Source organism: Mustela nivalis (assembly GCF_964662115.1).
Source record: "Mustela nivalis genome assembly, chromosome: 12".
In the NCBI taxonomy this organism is placed as follows: Eukaryota; Metazoa; Chordata; class Mammalia; order Carnivora; family Mustelidae; genus Mustela; species Mustela nivalis.
This window is the reverse complement of record NC_139031.1, coordinates 14,358,432-14,376,083: the sequence shown is the minus strand read 5'-3', so window position 1 is coordinate 14,376,083 and position 17,652 is coordinate 14,358,432. Positions and strand designations below refer to the sequence as shown.

The 17,652-nt window shown below is 34.8% G+C and overlaps 1 protein-coding gene across 4 annotated transcripts in view; it reads left to right on the top strand.

The window, feature by feature from the left end:
* TRIM24 (tripartite motif containing 24) overlaps window positions 1-17,652 on the top strand; it is a 93,115-nt gene that overhangs the window by 52,752 nt on the left and 22,711 nt on the right. For all 4 annotated transcript variants that reach the window (XM_082693698.1, XM_082693699.1, XM_082693700.1 and 1 more), the window contains exons 5-8: window positions 3,702-3,818; window positions 6,639-6,753; window positions 9,366-9,512; window positions 17,019-17,136. In XM_082693698.1, coding sequence (XP_082549824.1) covers window positions 3,702-3,818; window positions 6,639-6,753; window positions 9,366-9,512; window positions 17,019-17,136 — 497 coding nt within the window. The remainder of the gene's footprint in view (window positions 1-3,701; window positions 3,819-6,638; window positions 6,754-9,365; window positions 9,513-17,018; window positions 17,137-17,652) is intronic.

The following is a 17,652-nucleotide window of genomic DNA, read 5'->3' as shown; positions in this document are numbered from 1 at the left end:
ACCGTAACTGGAATTAACTCATTAGTGGCTAGAACAGATTTGGCATGCGGGAAATGAGTATTAATGGACTAAAAGAAAAGTAAGAAAATAGCCAGAATGAAGCCTGGTAAACAGAAGGATGGGAAGTAGAAGTAAACCAGGGTGTAACTGGGGCCCAAGAAGGAGAAAAGAGAGAGGGAATGGGAAGGAAGCAACATTTAAGGACAGAATATAATGGCTTAGAATATGGTAATACTGAAGAAAGATGTCTAGCCCATATTTAGGAAGCCCCATAAATCCCCAGCAGGATCAAAAGAAATATTTTTAAAGTACAAAAAGAAAATAATTTATACTTGGTGAAAAATTTTTAAAATGAAGATTAATGAAAGACGTTTTCAGACAAAATAAACTAGAATAATATATCCCCAGTAAACCCTCACTAAAATATACCTTAGGCAAAAGAGAAATGGTTGTTAATGCATGGTGGAAAGAAGAGCAGTTAAAAAGGTACATATGAGTAAATCTAAGTAAATGTTGACTTATGAAACAAATAGGTCTTACTGGTGTGTGTCGTGTGTGTGTATTATACAACAGACGTGTTAGGATATGGAGTTGGTGTTCTAGGATTCAAGAGGGTAAAAAAGTACAAATTAATTTTAGATGGTAAGTCCAGAGCTATATTTTGTTATGTTTAGAGTAATCACTAAAAGAATAGTGAAAGTGTCTATGATTATCAGAGTTAACAGAGAGGGGAAGTGGAATAATTAATCCATCTAAACACAGCCCAAAAAAGACAACAGATGGGCTTGAATAAGGTCTTGGTAAGTTGGTAAATCTATAAGTGTATTTGTAACTATAATAAGTGTAAATGGATAAAATGTTCCAAATTAAAAGATTTCACCCTGGATAAGAAAGAGAATAGAAAATCTGCTATTTGCTTTTTATAAGAAGAACAACTAAAACCTAAGTATATGGAAAGAATAATGGGAAAAGATGTGCTACACAAACACTAACCAGAGGCATGCTGTTATTTCACAGTGCCTTGTTTGAGATAAAAAGAGGGATACGTTATACAATAGAAGGCTGTCTTCATTTAAAAGATATAACAGTTCTAAATATATATGTGCCCTTAGGCTTAAAATATATAACAAAAATGACAGAACTTAAAAAAGACAAATCCATATAGTGGGAAATTTTAACATACTTTTTTCAGTAATTTACAAAACAGATTAAAAATCAGGATATTTCAGTAAGATTCAAATAATCTAATTAGCAAAGACTGAACATTAGGAACACTGTACCTAATAATACATACTCTTTTCAAAGAGCAAAAGAAAAAAATTTAATTGACTAAATGTCAAGGCAGTCTTAAATTTCAGAGGGTTAAAATCATACAAAGTCTTGCATAAACTCAATACAGTTAAATCTAGAAGATAAGAATAGATGAGACAATTCTCCAAAAACTTGAAAATGAAGAAATGAAATTCATAATGAAAGCTAAATGTAGCAATGAGTGATCCCATACTGCAACCTAGACTAGAAGGGAGAATGTGATCGAGAGAACATGACTGAAACAAATGATGTAACTAGAATATGATGTGTAGAGTAGGTGAGAGTATTATCTCAGTGTCCATTTTCTTTATTATACTGTGATTGAATAATAATACTATGTGTTTAGGAAATGCATACTGATTATTAAGGTGTTAAATAGCTATGAATCAATATTTGAAAAACCAAGCTATGTAAAGGTATAGATCTCTGTACCATTGCAGATTTAACTTGGAAATTATTTCAAAATAGGCAGTTAGAAATAAATCTACATCAAGCAGCAAAGAAGAAATCCCAGTGGATATCAGAAAGTATTTTTATCTGAATGATAATGGAAATAATATCCTAAATATATTGTTAAGGCCATGATGAAAGGTAAATATGTATCATGAAATATATATAGTAGATAGTAAGGATAAAAAGTAAAAGTAGATAGTAAGGATAAAAACTAAACATTTATCTCAAATTAGAAAGAGTATATTAAACCTAAAGTAAGTGGAGAAAAGGACATGATAAGGGCAGGCATTAATGAAGCAAAGTCAAAAATCCGATCATTCTGAAGACTAGTAAATTGACAAATTCCTTTACAAGTGACTGAGAACAGACCCACCTGATGGATGCCAGGAGAAAAGGGGGGCATCAATACATCTCTAAAGACATTTAAAATTATGAAAAGGATATCTGTCAATAGATACGAAAATTTTAACCTGAAAGAGGATAATTCTTAGAAAATACAACTTACCAAACTAGCACACGATAAGCTAGAAAATCAGAATAGCCCTTTAATGTAAATCCGTAATTTGTAACTTTCTCACAAAACTACAAACCCATATGACTTAATTGATGTATCAGCAACATAGGTGTGGTAAAAAATAACACCTTTAAGTACATATAACCTTGCAGAGAACGATGAAAGAATGAATTCTCTCCGACTTGTTTTATGGGGAATAAAAATAGAAAATGACAGACTAGTCTAACCCATGAAATGAATGTGAAAATTCTAAGAAATGAAGTAGGAAACCAAATCCAATAATACTGTGCGTTTTGGGCAATATAACTGCAACCAAGTTGGCTTTGTTCTAGGGGTACAGTTCATTTAACATTTGAAAATCTTCCGTGTAATTCATATCAAGAGAATAAAGGGAAAAATACATGATGATTTCAGGAGACAGAAGAAACATTCTGTAAATACACACACACACACCTGTGATAGAAGATCTTAGCAAATGAGGAATAAAGGAAATTTCCTATATCTGGTAAAAATTATCTACTAAAAGAACTAGAATATTGGAAATTTTTAGATTGAATTTAGGAACAAGATAACAATTACCATTTTGACCATTTCATTTAACATTACACTGACCAGGGTTCCAAAGAGTGCATTATGTATGAAGGAAATCCAACAATTATTAACTATGTTCCCCTTTTTTTCTAGTGCTGGCAACGCTGTGTTTAATACTGATTTAAGTGTGCTTGCACTTTTAAATCATACTATGTAAAATACTGTATTTTATGGATCTTATGAAAAATTAGTAATACTGGTAATCTTCTATATTACTGTTTCCCTGGAGCTACTCTTGAGTTATCTGCATAGTTTGTCAGAGGCTCTCACCTTGACCTCCAAGTTAAATTTTTTAAGTGCTGTATTGTATGTTGGTTAAAGCATTATTGCATACAAGGCATAACATCAAGAGTGTTTCTTATTCTTCCATTTTTCCCAAAGGCATATATTTGTGCCCTCTGTGGCATGACTACCTAATGTTTAAAAGTGATCTTTATGTTTATAGTATCAAACTCTTATTAATTGTAAAAATGCAAAATAGTAAATAAATCTACTTAAATATCTGTGATTACTTTTTGCCAGGTCAGCCAACTGAACTAAGACGCTAAAACTATGAATGGTAGATGTGTATCTTCAAGTTTCCAAAGTAATTTAAGAGTATCCATGACTAATATCTGTAACAACTCCCTTTTTCTTAGGGAAAACTTTGAAAGCATGAAAAACCTCCCTTCTAGGGACATTTAGAGGTTTGTTGTGTTTTTTTGTTTTTGTTTTGTTTTTAAAGATTATTGTTACTATGTCTTTATAATCTTAAATAGCTTCTGTGTGGTAGCTTTTCCTCATTTTAGATATATTAGCTTGAAATAATTGGCTTGTTTACTTGTCTTTCCAGATATCAATTTATAGAAGAAGCTTTTCAGAATCAGAAAGTGATCATAGATACACTAATCACCAAATTGATGGAAAAAACAAAATACATAAAATTCACAGGAAATCAGATCCAAAACAGGTAAATTTACATTTGTGGTGTTATTAAAGTCATCTTTATATAAGATATTAGGTATATTCACTTTGAGAATAGACATTTTACTTCGTTCATGGTGAAGTAGGTCCAAGTAAGCTTGTTAGATGGCTCTAATAACACATAGTTTAGAAGACTTCTCCAGAAACTTTGGGTTTCTGGAAACTGGGCTGGAAAGCATTCTTTTCAGCCATGAAATTTCAAAACTGTTACTGTAATAAACTACATTGAGTAGTGGCTCATTTATCTGGCAGATATTGATAATTTATAATTATCTAGTGTTTCAAATTTTGAAGAAATGCCAGGATTTAAAAACAAAATCAGCTGCTTTTGCCAGTATTGTTAAATACTTTAATACTTGATTATATATATATATATATCAAATAGCTTTTTTAAGTGTTGGCAAACTTTGAGATGCCTTCTCTGGGGTGTCAACTTTTAACTGCAATAAAGTGGAGATCTTAGGACACCAGGAAACAGGGATCATTGACCAGTTTCACACACCTTTTGTTCCTTATCAGAGACAATACTGACATCGTTTCTACATATTAGCCGTTACACGTTTTGGAGTCCTTCTCTTCAACTGTCCAGAGGCTCATATATCACAATTCGGTGATTAGGGGACTAAACCACTAACCATGTGGAAGAGTTGGTCTAGCCTCCGTATTTTTTTATCCCATTTGGAACCCAAATTGACAGATTTACAACCTTTACAACACCTGTGAAATCCTGTATCTCCCTTCTTTTGTTGCTCTGCATACAAAAGTAACCTATCATTATCTAAATAAATCAAGAAATGCTTTTTAGAAAGAGCCTGAATAAGAGAGTCCTCACAGGGGATTTGAATGCTACTCATAGAGAAAAAGTCTTTTGTGGCTCATCTTCCTTAAGACCAATCATCATAATCTGTTATACTTATCATTTTGGATCATGGCTATGGTGGAAATTTTTTCCAAGGAATTCCCTGGTTTAATTCTTTTAAAGATATTCTTAAATTTACCCTCTTCTTGGTGCTTCAGTATTATACCCATTTTTATTTATTGTGATAATAACAGTTCTATTGTGTATCTTTTGTATTTATTATTTTTATCAGTTCTCATTTCATTTTACCTTTCTTTTTCACATAACAACTATGTTAACCAAATACTGTTTCATTTACCATATTCTAATCATAATACTATTTTTGCCAAATAGAGTAAGTGGTGGGTTTAAAAGTTTCTGAGTAGTTGAAAATTTGTAAAGGAATTTATGGAATGTTGAAGAGAGAGGGAGTTCTGGGTGCTTCTAAATGGCAAATGGTAGCAAGTGTAAAATAACTAATTTTGTGTAAAAGATCCACCCTTGACAGACTGTATTCTTGACTTTTATTTTATTCTCTCATGTACATAGTGTGAGCTATAAGCCAAAGTTCACTTTTTTGTAACATACAGATGTTCATTTGTTCCTACACTTCTTTTATTTTGTTATTATTGCTTTGATTCCTTTGTAGAAAATCAGTTGACAACATATGTATAAGATTACTTCTGAACTCTGTCTGTTCCCTTGTGTTTTTCTTTTTTGCCAATACACCCCCACTTTCTTCATGACTGTAGCTTTTTATAGTAAGTCTTCAAATCAGGTAGAGTGAATTCTCCACATCTGCTTTTTTGCCTATTAGTGGTTTATGCTGTTTTTACTTACAAAGTCATACATTATTGAATGGAAGGATTTTGGTTTTTCAATTGTGCTAAGACTTAAAGAATCCTTGGATTAGGTGCTAATTGCTCATATCTATATAGATTACCTGATTATAAAAGGATTCCATTTACGGGTATGGCTTACTTTGGTATTAATTCATTTTTATGCATGTGCAAACACAGCATTGCTTGTCCTTTTTTCATCATGTTCAACCATCATGAGGATTTAAATTAGTTTTTTGGGGTTTGTTTTGTTTCAGGGGATTGTTCACTTCCCAGATCTGAGTTTCTTAATCTTCTAGCCAATGTTGGTGCTAGTTAACTACCTTAAAGAATTTGCAAAAGAGTAAAATCTATGCCCTATTGGTTTTAAGTTTCAGTGGGTAACTATTAGAGAAGCATACGGGAGAAATGAAACTTAATTTATCTCAAAATGTTTAGTGGGTGTCCCATTATTCTCTTCTGCTTCTATAAGATAGTCTGGTATGATGCTATGTATTTTCTTTCTGTCTATCTCAATCTCCATGAAAACAGCTTTCCATTTTCTCTAATCAAAGGAGAAACTGTACATGGTAGTGGATGAAACATAAAGTAGTATTTAGCTGCTTATTTTAAGACAAATGTGTTATTAAAAGTAGCAAACTACTGTTCTCTTTGCCTCTGTGCAGGTATAATGAGTGCGTAGCTGTTCAGATGACTAGGGGTGACCCATTTACACTTTCCTAACTTCTTAGTTATAGTAGATATAATCGAACACTTTCAGAGTCATGGTTTTCTTGTTTATAAATCATTTTTTTGTCTGACCTTTTAGGCCAAGTATTGATTTGCTTGGATGATTTTCATCATGACCTTTCCAAACCATATTTTCTTAAAATGTGTTCATTCTCTTGCAATTTTATACATTTTGGTTTTAAGATTGAATTAAGTGACTGTGTCTTTCAGAAGAATTACATTTCTGCTATGTCATCTTCAAGAAAGTCAATTTAAACTGAAGGACCCTTAGAAACAGCTGAGCTTTTTAGAGTTGAAAACATTTTGGCCTAAATTACACACTAAAAAATCAATTTTAAATATTGTAAAACAATCTTCTGCCTTAGATTTTAGATTTTTCCCCCTTTCATTTAATTTTCAGGATAATTGAAGTAAATCAAAATCAAAAGCAGGTGGAACAGGATATTAAAGTTGCTATATTTACATTGATGGTAGAAATAAATAAAAAAGGAAAAGCTCTACTGCACCAGCTTGAGGTAAGTTACTGTTAATGGGACAGTATGTTATAGCAATTTAATATAGTATTTTCTCATGTATTTGTGAATTTGGAATCCCAGCCTTTTTCATATAATTGTTTCCATTTATGACTCAATAATACTTCTCCATTCCCGAGTTTTCTTTTGCCGGATTCTGCATTGTAGCTCAGAGTTTATGGCTTAGTGTGTACTTGGTAACACAAAGCACAATGCTTCTTCAAGAAAGAGCTCTGTAAAATGTTGAAGGGATTAATCATTTTAGATTCATTGAAATGACAGTTTTGGATCCCTGAAGCAGTACAATTGAGCAAAAATTTTTAGAAAGATAACAAGGCTGTATTTCATTTTGAAACATAAACATTTAACCTGATGAGAAATTAGATAAAAGGACGTGTCTCCTGCTTTCAACGTTTTACAGTCTTGACTGTAAAAGCAGTATGTAGTGAGGGATGCTCAAGGCACTTAAGATAGTTGTTTCTCACAATGGGAAGAAAGATATTATGGTCTTCATGGGCTTTATTACATTAATGAAGGTCAGGATCCAAAGTCAGTGTTTGACTCCAAATAATATGAGGTTACAACTTCTCCATGGTATATTAACATAATATTAATTGCATGGTATTTTAGTATTCTTTAGTGTATTGGTGCAGAAAGAATTCACAGTAAAGCAAGCAATTTACAGTGAGAAGAGAATTAGAATTCTGCTGTTTGAAGATGTGGGGGAACCACTCCTAGAAATAATTTAATTCAGACTCTTTATTTTGTAGTTGACAAAATTATAAGGTCTTTGTCCCATGGAGTCCTATCCCTCCTGGGAAAGCATAATCATTCCCATGGCTTATCAGACATACAGGAAACAAAGACTAAAATTGCTGTTCTTTTGAAAACAGATACTTATTTAGTGAAAAAGTGTTCTGTCCAGACAGCCTTATTTACAGAAACTATTTTTTCAAGGTTCTGTGATTATTTTTTTCTTTAAAGAACCATTTTAAACAAGGTTTTCCAAGTTCCGCTTAAAATGAGACCTCACTTAGATTTGCTTTCTCAGAGATTAGCAGTGCATGCATTGCTGTGGCTCTTTCCAGACTTCTCTGTAAATAAGAATCACTTGAAGATAACAAAAGATGACCAGATCCCAAATCTCTAGGAATGAAGAACCTAGTCCTCAGCATTATTTATAATCAACTTTATTGACTTACAGTTTTTAATAGCACCTTTTAAATATGCCTCTGGTCCTCATATCCATTCTCCTGGTTCACAGAATCCTTCTTAAACAAATGGAGCCACTTTTACCTAAGAATCCAGAAATTGGCTCAAATAGTTGTTACCATAGAAGACCCAAGTAACTAAGGCTTCTTATTGTCAATGTACAACCTCTCCCAAAATCAACAAAACTTACATTCTTTCTGGTATGTCTCTAAAGAAACATTTAGGCTATTTCTGACCACTGTAAAAAGTAAGTAATCTCTAAACTTGACTAAAATTGACTGTCATTGCAGTTTTTCCCTTAATTCACTTCAGCACCTGTGTATTTTCCAAATTTGAAATTGACTAGGCTCAGGATCTAGGTTCATTTTTTTAAAATGAGAATATAAATCCATATTGGAGTGTAGCAATTTTTATTTTTAAACTTAAGGATCAGTACAAAACTCTATTGTTTTCCTCTTTCCTTAAAAGACTTTTGGATAGAGAATTTTAAAATAACCCAAGTTCAGTACTCTCTCCTTTTTGTTTTTAAGATTTTATTTATTTATTTTAGAACATGCACATATGAACAGGCAAAGGGCAGTGGGAGAGAGAAAGTCCCAGGCAGACTCCCCGCTAAACACAGAGTTGGATGCAGGGTTCTATCCCAGGACCCTGAGATCATGATCTGTGCTGATACCAGCTAGACGCTTAACCGACTGAGCTGCCCAAGCACCCCCAGGGCTCTCTACTTTTGATTAATCTGTGTTCTTGCTTGTGTGCTTCGCTTAGAGAGATTCTTTATTCTGCTTTTATGTAGTTTTTCTGAGAATGCTTTGGAACTTCTAGTCGTTTTATCAATTGGCTCCCAAGGTAATTCTCAATAGACAAAAAACATACCCCTTTCTAACTACATACAAAGTATAAATGTTGTCTACCATATGGCATGACTGGCCACAAAGTGGTTGCAGTCAAGACTAGAATGCCTGAAAATCGTGTGATCTGGTAATTTTATTAGATTGCTGGATGATACATCTATTTTATTTGTGAGTATTGAATTTAACAGGCGTTTACTATATCGTAGTTAATCCATGACTTTTGTCCCTTTTTGGATATTAGAAGTTACATGAACAGAGACCTAAATTTGCAGAATATGTCCAACTACTAAACCAAGGGTCTGGAGTGGGGGTGCGGGGGCAGTGATAGCAGTGGTGACGGTGGCAGCGGCAGAAGCTCCACAGTGTTTGGGGCACGGGTTTTGGGGGCAATGAGAGCAATCCTTCATACCGAGGGAGAAAACCACTAAGCATATTTTAAGTTTCTATCATTTGAGTTCTCAGAGGTGGTATTTGGTAATTTGGTAATCTGAAAATGACAATTAAAATATGTTATATGCAAGACAAATGTTGAAATTTTCTTCTTTTCAGAGCCTTGCCAAGGACCATCGCATGAAACTTATGCAACAGCAACAGGAAGTGGCTGGGCTTTCTAAACAGTTGGAGCATGTCATGCATTTCTCTAAATGGGCAGTTTCCAGTGGCAGCAGTACAGCGTTACTTTATAGCAAGCGACTGGTAAGATAGACTGAATAATGCATTTCGCATACCATCAAAACACAGAGAAACAGTGGCGGTATTAGAATATTTAACATTCAGAAATGTTCGTTAGTCTATTTGTACTTCATTGCCCTTTATCTAGTTCTATATTTTTTACCTATTTCAATTCTGGTTTTAAAAAATATATTAACTGCCATGGTTTAAGTGTGACTTCAGTTTTGTTTTTTTTTTTTTTAAAGATTTTATTCATTTACCTGACAGATAGAGACCACAAGCAGGCAGAGAGGCAGGCAGAGAGAGAGGAGGAAGCAGGCTCCCTGCCAAGCAGAGAGCCCGATGTGGGGCCCGACCCCAAGACCCCGGGACCATGACCTGAGCCGAAAGCAGAGGCCTCAACCCACTGAGCCACCCAGGCGCCCCTGTGACTTCAGTTTTAATCTACCATAGTCATTCCTGTCTTACTCTTTTCCAGGTTTTCTCTCAGTGGCTATTACACTTAATACCAAAAACAACGATAATAGTAAATGTTTCTTGATCACCTATAGTGTGTCAGACACTAATTCCAAGCATTTTTCATGTAATATTTCATTTAAACTTTTGCATCATTTTGGTGGTGGGGGGTGTGTGTGTTTGTTTGAAGTTTTTATTTAAATTCTAGTTAATTAACATATTGTGTAATATTGGTTTCAGAAGTAGAGTTTAGTGATTCATCAGTTACATGTAACACCCAGTGCTCATCAGGACAAGGGCCCTCCTTAATCTGCATCACCCATTTAGCCCATTCCCTGCGCCCTCCCCCCACCATCCACCCTAAATTTGTTGTAATTGGGAAATCTTTGCTTATTTGACAGGGAAAGCAGTAGTATTTTAGGGGCGCCTGGGTGGCTCAATGGGCTAAGCTTCTGCTCAGGTCATGATCTCAAGGTCCTGGGATCAAGCCCCGCATAGGGCTCTCTGCTCAACAGATAGCCTGCTTTTCCCACTTTCTCTGCCTGCCTCTCTGCCTACTTGTGATCTCTGTCTGTCAAATAAATAAAATATTTTTAAAAAACAAAAAACTGATTAGTAACTATTTCTGAAACTATTCCTAGTCATGCATTGTATTCACTCTTAGAATTTTTTCTTTCATAATAGTCAATGATAGAATCTTTCTTGAGTCTTTTCTTTTTTAAAGTGCTTTATTGATATAATGAAAAACAGCTTCTATATAGACATCTATCTTCTCTGTTTTCCGGAATATTTTTCTGAAAGTGTAACAGAAAAAGAAAAGTAGAAAATGAGAGAATTCTTTTTTCAATTACGATGAAATAGGATTATTGAATATTGTTACTATATATGTTTAAGACATTCATGCAGATATTCAATCTCTTCTGTTTAAAAATTTCTCTAATTTTATTCTATGATTTTGTTTACAATTATAATAGAAAACAATAAAAATAGAAGCTCAATTATTTAGTTATGTTAATGATTTCTTGACATAGGAGAGAAGGAGATTGTTTTATTTTATATATAGGAGAAAATGGGCTCAGCAAATTATAAGGAATCAGTTATAAGGAACCAATACGTAATTGACTAAATCATTTTTTTCCTAGTTTTTAAAAGCCTGTGCAACCCAAGTGGGCCTCAAGGCATTACCAGTAGCCAGTGTGGTTAATAAAATAATTTGCCTGTAATGCCTAACAGAGCTAGGGCTCCTGATTATCTGTAAACCCTCACAAGGGTTTCCAACCTCAAAAGCTTTGAAAATTGCTACATTCTACACTGGTTTTCATCATTCTTAGGCTTGTTTCCTGTAGCCATGTTTACTCAGGTTATCCTTTAAGTGATGGCTTTTATGTGCTTAAAAAAATAAGAAATCTCTTGCAGGTCTGAAATTTCAAGCTTGACTTGTAATTCTCAGTTCATCTTTTTGCTGTAGGAATTATGGCTAATAAATAAAACCCAATGCAACAGTGGAATCTTTTCAGAAGTCCAGTTTTAAATATATTGAAACATTTTCACAGTATTTCCTCAGGGTTCATCTGTCAGCATGTTAACACTGAATTTATTATTATGTAATTTAGAAGGAGGGCAAGAAATATTGACAGTGCTTTACTCTCCTGGTCTTTCTTCTATCATCCTTTTTACTAGCAGTAAATATTTCTATAATAATAGCAATTAGGAAACTATTAAGTTACAAAAGAAATTTTACAATCTCTTCTTTTTCCTCTGCTCCCATCTAATTACTCTTTGAAACCCTCTTTATGTTTTCCTGAAGGTGTCATTGGCAGCACCTTGCTTCTATTCCTTGGAGCTCCCAGTATATGATGCTTCTTGCCTGGGTACTGGTACCCTTTCTTAGAATGCCTCTTCTTTCCTGAGTAACTAATGTTCATCTTTTTTAAAGACTGCCAGCTTCAGTTTAGGTTTATCATCCTTTCCTTTTGGAAAGGACCAAAACTGGATTGAATTTCTGTTCTCTGTGTTTGTAAATCCTTTGTGCATATGTTCATCATATTATTACTGACTTTTATCTACTATTGTATTTGCATGTTTTTATGACTGTCATTAGACTTTATACTTCTTAAAGGTAGGAATTTTGTGTTACTCACTGCTTGATGTATAGGAATGAAACAAAGATTGATGGTGAAAAAATGGCAGATAAAACATCTTTTGTCAGAAATTCAAAGTATAAACAAAACCGTGTTAATTTTTACAGGATTGGAAATTCAAATATTAAATCTCTTCTTTAAGTTTAACTTCAATAGAAAGGAGACAGTATACAGTATTACTATCTTGAAAGCTGTTTTCATATCTTTATATCTTAAAAAACTTTTTTCATCTTTTGTTTTTTTAAGTTTTCAGTGTGAAACCTGAGTATATTTAAGTTCAGATACATCTGAAAGGATTAACAAGTATACTTCAGGAACCACTGGGGCACCTGGTTGGCTCAGTCAGTTAAGTGCCTTCCTTTGGCTGAGGTCTTGATCTCCAGGTCCTTGCTCAGTGGGGAGCTTGCTTCACCCTCTCCCTCCACTTGCTGATCTCCCCGCTTGTGTACTCTCTTTCTCTGGCTCAGAAAAAAATAAATAAAATCTTAAAAAAAAAGTATATTTAATAAACCATTATCTTCTACACTAGCCAGGCTTTATGACCTTTCAAAATGATCTAAAACATGTATCAGGAGTTTTGACAAGGTTTACATTTTAGATGGGTAGTAAAATAATTTGACAGAAGAGCTCTTACATCTTGACAGCAAAGTACATCATTACTTAATGAATAGAGTTTGCCCAAGTTTGATATTTTTAGACCTTTGCACAACTTAATTAGCAAATAGATGCTATCTGAGTTGTAATTAAATTGTGTCTTTTAGCTTTTCAATAGCAAAAGAAGGGATTTTACAGCATAGTACCTGAAGGGGGGAAAGGTATATCCCGGGGATTTACGTCATAGTACCCTTTATTTAACAGAGCTGATTTTCTTTTAAGGAAGTGCTCACATTTCTGATTTTAATCATTTTTTCTACAGCAATGATAAAGAAGGGAAAAGTTTATTTCACAATGTAAATCAATAAATGTAAAAAGAATAGTAGATAAGCAGCACATTTCGGTTACTATCGTAGAGGTAATTAAGGAGTCATCAGAGTACACTAACCTAGTGAATAGAGAATTGATGGAAAAGGATTTCAGTGTAACCCTAGAATACCTCTTTGCAAAATACTAACCAGTTACAAAGGGGGAAATCCAGTGAATTTAAGGTGGAGAAACTGGGCGACAGAATTGCCAGGTGATGAGGATTTGTATCAGCAGTTATGGGACAGATTGACATCCTGAGTTTCCTGATCTGATGCGCTAAGAAATGCACATTATCTTTGTGTGGGATTCCTGACAAAGATGCTTTACTAAGTCTGATCAGGAGGATCTACACTCAGACCTGTGTTGTCATCTTGCAGAATATAAGCCCCAAACTCTTCAAAGCTATCAAGGACAAAATGACAGGGAAAGATGAAGGAACTGGAGAGATGTGGCAACTAAACCCAACCTGTGTTCCTTGATAGCGTTCTGGGAAGTGACACTGCTGCGAGACTTGCCATTTGAATGAGATCTTTGGATTGGAATGTAGTGTTGTGACAAACCTGCTTTTGGAATTTGGAACTTGCCACTTATGTTAGAGGATCTCTGTTTTAAGATACGCTCAGTGGAGTGCTTGGGGTAGACAGAACCTCATGTCTTCAACTTGCTGTCAAGAGGTTCAGAAAAAGATAAGTAATAGTGTATGTGTGCAGAAGCAGTTGGGCAGGCACTGGAACAAATCTGCTAATACATTAACAGTTGGGAAATCTGGGTAAAGAGTTCTTTTCCATTTTCTACAATTTTAAAATTATTTCAAAATGATCAAATTTGGGAAATGATTAAACATGAGTGTATTAATGAGGGAAAATTCTAGGAATAATTACTTTGGTTAGCATTCTTTCAGTGAGAACTGTTACAGGATGTAAAAATTAGAGGGAGAAAAACTTAGGGAGAAGAACACTGTGTTGAGTGCTGTTTGTTACACACTGTGCCATGTGTTCCGCATAGTCCCAAAATAAGTTCAAGGTTTTTGACTCAGAACTTATTATAGCTGTTGGAAATAATTTAGCAACTGAAGCAAATTTATTTACCCAACACTTGTTATTGAATGCCTGCTATATATTAGGCAGCATTCTAAGCACAGGGAAAACGGAGTTTGCCCAACCCAAGGAGTTGGGTTTTAGTGGAGAGCGTACAGAAATAAGTAAAATATGTATACTGTTACATGGTGTTAAGTACTCTAGAGAAAAGTAAATTAAGGAAATGAGTCTGGGAAGTTTGGGGTAGGGATTGTAGTTTTAGATACATAAAACTATCTAAAAAGGGTGATATTTGAGCAGATATGGAAGGATGTGAGGAAGCAAGCCCTGTTGGAAGTAAGTACTCAAGGGAGAGAAATTTTGGCAGAGAACACAACAAGTGCAAAGATAGAGGTGGAAGTTTTTGTGGTACGGATACAAAGCAGCCCCGGGGGGGCCAGAAGGGTGAAGGAGCAGAAAGTGGTATGAGTAAGAGAAGTAATGCGAAGTCAAGTAGCACAAGCATTGTAGTTCATTATGAGGACTTTGGTTTTTAATCTGAGTAAGATGGGGACCCATTTGAGAGGGACTTGAGAAAAAGAACAGAATATGATTTATATTTTAACAATCACTGCTATTGAGAGCAAAGAAGAAATAAAGGAGACCAGTTAGAATCTTACTACAATAAGGTGGTTTTCTAAGGTAGTAGGAGGAGAATTAATAGAGTTGATAGGTAGGGTTATCCGTGTCTTTTAAGGATAGAAGCAGTAGGATTTGCTGGCAGATGGAATGTAAGGCTTGAGAAAAAGAGGAACCAAGGACAGACAAAGTGGTGGAGAAGTAGTGCTGCCAATAATGGAGATGGAGAAGATTATAAGACAAGTAGACTTGAAGAGAAAGATCAGAAATTCTCTTTTAGACATATTAAATTTGAGGTGCCTGTCAGACAAGCAGGTGGAGATGTTGACTTAGCAGCTGGACATGCAAATTCAAAAGAGAGATCCAGACTTGAGCTACAAATTAAAGAGTAATTTAAACTATGAGACTATATGAGATCACTAAAACTATGTAGGTATAGGAGAGTAGAGGGCAGTTGCAAGACTGGAAGAACAAACACTGGAGACTGGGATGGTGCATTGGAACTGAAACCTATTTTCAGTGGCTCTGAAAAATAGCAGTCTGTAAAATAAAGGCAAAACCATGAGAGTATAGTATGCTGAAAGCCAAGTGAAAGAAATGGTTTCACAAAAGAATGGGAAGAGGGGAACAGGGAGCAGTAAAAATAGATGAGTTTTTTAAAGAGTTTTCTGTAAAAAGAAGAGCAGGAAAATGGAGCAGTGGGTGTTAGAGGAGCAAAGGAGCCAAGAGTTTTGTTTTCAGCTGGGAAAAGTTAAAACATATTTATAAGTTGATAAGAGTGATCCAGTAGAATGAAAGCCTCGGTGATACAGGAGAGGGAAGAAAATTGCTGAGCAGTGTCTGTGAGTAGACAAGAAGGGTTGGGTACTGTTGCACAAGTGGAAGGACTGGCTTTAGAAGTATGGCCATTTAGGAGCACCTGGGTGGCTCAGTCTTTTAAGCTTATGACTCTTCATTTCAGCTCATTTCAGGTTATGATCTCAGGGTCCTAGAATCAAACCCCACATCACTCTCCAGGCTCCAGGGGGAGTTTGCTTGATATTCTCTACACTCACCACCCCATTCCTCCCTCTGGCTCCGGGTATATGCTCTCTTGCTTATTCTCTGTCTCTCTCAAATAAACTCTTAAAAAAAAAAAAAAAAGGCCATTTAATCCATTGTGATAAGAGGGAACACTTATACTGACAAGTCGTGAGAATTTGTAGAAGGTCCCTAATTGTTCCTTGCTTTCTCAGTAAAATTATAAGCAAAATCATCAGCTGAGATTGAGAATGGAAAAAAGAAGGAGGTGCTAGAGATTTGAGAAGAAAATTTGAGTAGTTATTTAGGAGGGTAGGGAAGTAAAGTACCAGAAAAATGTCAGGATAGCCAGTCAAATTTAGGGGCCTACCTGAAGTAAATTGTAATGTGTTTATTAGTCCATTTATATCTGGGCAAACGTTGGATATAAAACCAGGGTTGTTTTGTTTTGTTTGGGGAAAAGTTAAGAGGGAAAGAAGTACATGTGCTAGAGCATGTGAGAGAAAGAGATACAAGGGTATATGCAAGGTGATTTTGGTGATTGACCCTGGGCTTTCAGTTGGATAAGGTTAATGGTGAGGTGAGCTCAAAGGACAGGGGAAAATTTTAAGAGCAAACACTGATAGGACCCTTAAGGTTTATACCATTATTGGTACCTGGGACTAGAGGAAGCTGGAAAGAAGGATCAGCTGGTTGGATATTAAAATCACTAAGAAGTAATGACAAGAGTAATGTTAGAGATGGTGATCATGAGCCAGGAACTAAATTCTTCAAGGACTGAGGGAAAATGACCAACTATTCACTGAGAACTACAATGTGGAAGGAGGTGGGGGATATGGTGTGATGACATGATATCCCAAACATAGAAGCAAGGAGAACAATCCCTAGCTGAGATTAATTTGTACTTACCATAACTCATTAGCCCCGTAATATAAATGTTAAATCCTTCTTTAAATGAGTAAGTAAAATAAAAGAGCAAAATGTGTTAGGATTTATTTTACAAATACTTAATTGGTGCTTCTCTGAGGTTTTATTAATTCAAAAAACTGACTTTAACCTATCACTTTAAGATACTTTTCAGTTTTGTATTCAGTAGTATAGCTAACGAATTATATCTCAAAACTTTTAACATGTTTAAAAAAAAAAAACCTGCTTTCCACATTGATAACTTAGAGAGGATTACTTATTTTGTGTTAGCATACATACCAGAGATCATTTTTGTGTATTTACTGGGAACAATAAATTATTTGCCTGATTAAAGATGCCAATGTTTAGTCGTCTCTCCTTTCTTCTAGATTACATACCGGTTACGGCACCTTCTTCGAGCGAGGTGTGATGCTTCCCCAGTGACCAACAATACCATCCAGTTTCACTGTGATCCTAGTTTCTGGGCTCAAAATATTATCAATCTAGGTATGCCCTTCTGTCCATTTTTTCAACGTGCCATTTGTTTCTGGAATTCTTAATGATTATGATATGTTACTGAAAATGTATTCCCTTCTACCCCCAAAGAGTTTTTATTACCCTGTTTTGAAGACCTGGAATTTTGCTAGTTTTTTATTAATGTTATGTGTCTGCGTGACACATGCATGAATACAAATACACATGTAACTAAATGGATGATATGAACATCCTTTATATTGACCCACAGAGTAGACTTCGGGATTTAGAAGTTCTTTTTTCCATACAATCTTGTTTGTACTGTAGTTAGTAAAACTTTTGACTCGTGACTGCCATCAGTACAGGATTTTTTTACATTTGGAATGTTTTCTGATGAAATAGTATGTCTCCTATTGGCTTACTTACTCTTAATACCCAGTTATGACGTGCCTAAAGGTTCATTTGCTTGATCTTGCTAGGGAAGACTTCTCATTTTTTTATTCTGTCTTTTATGTAATAACTATATATTTTTAAACTTCCTAATTAGAG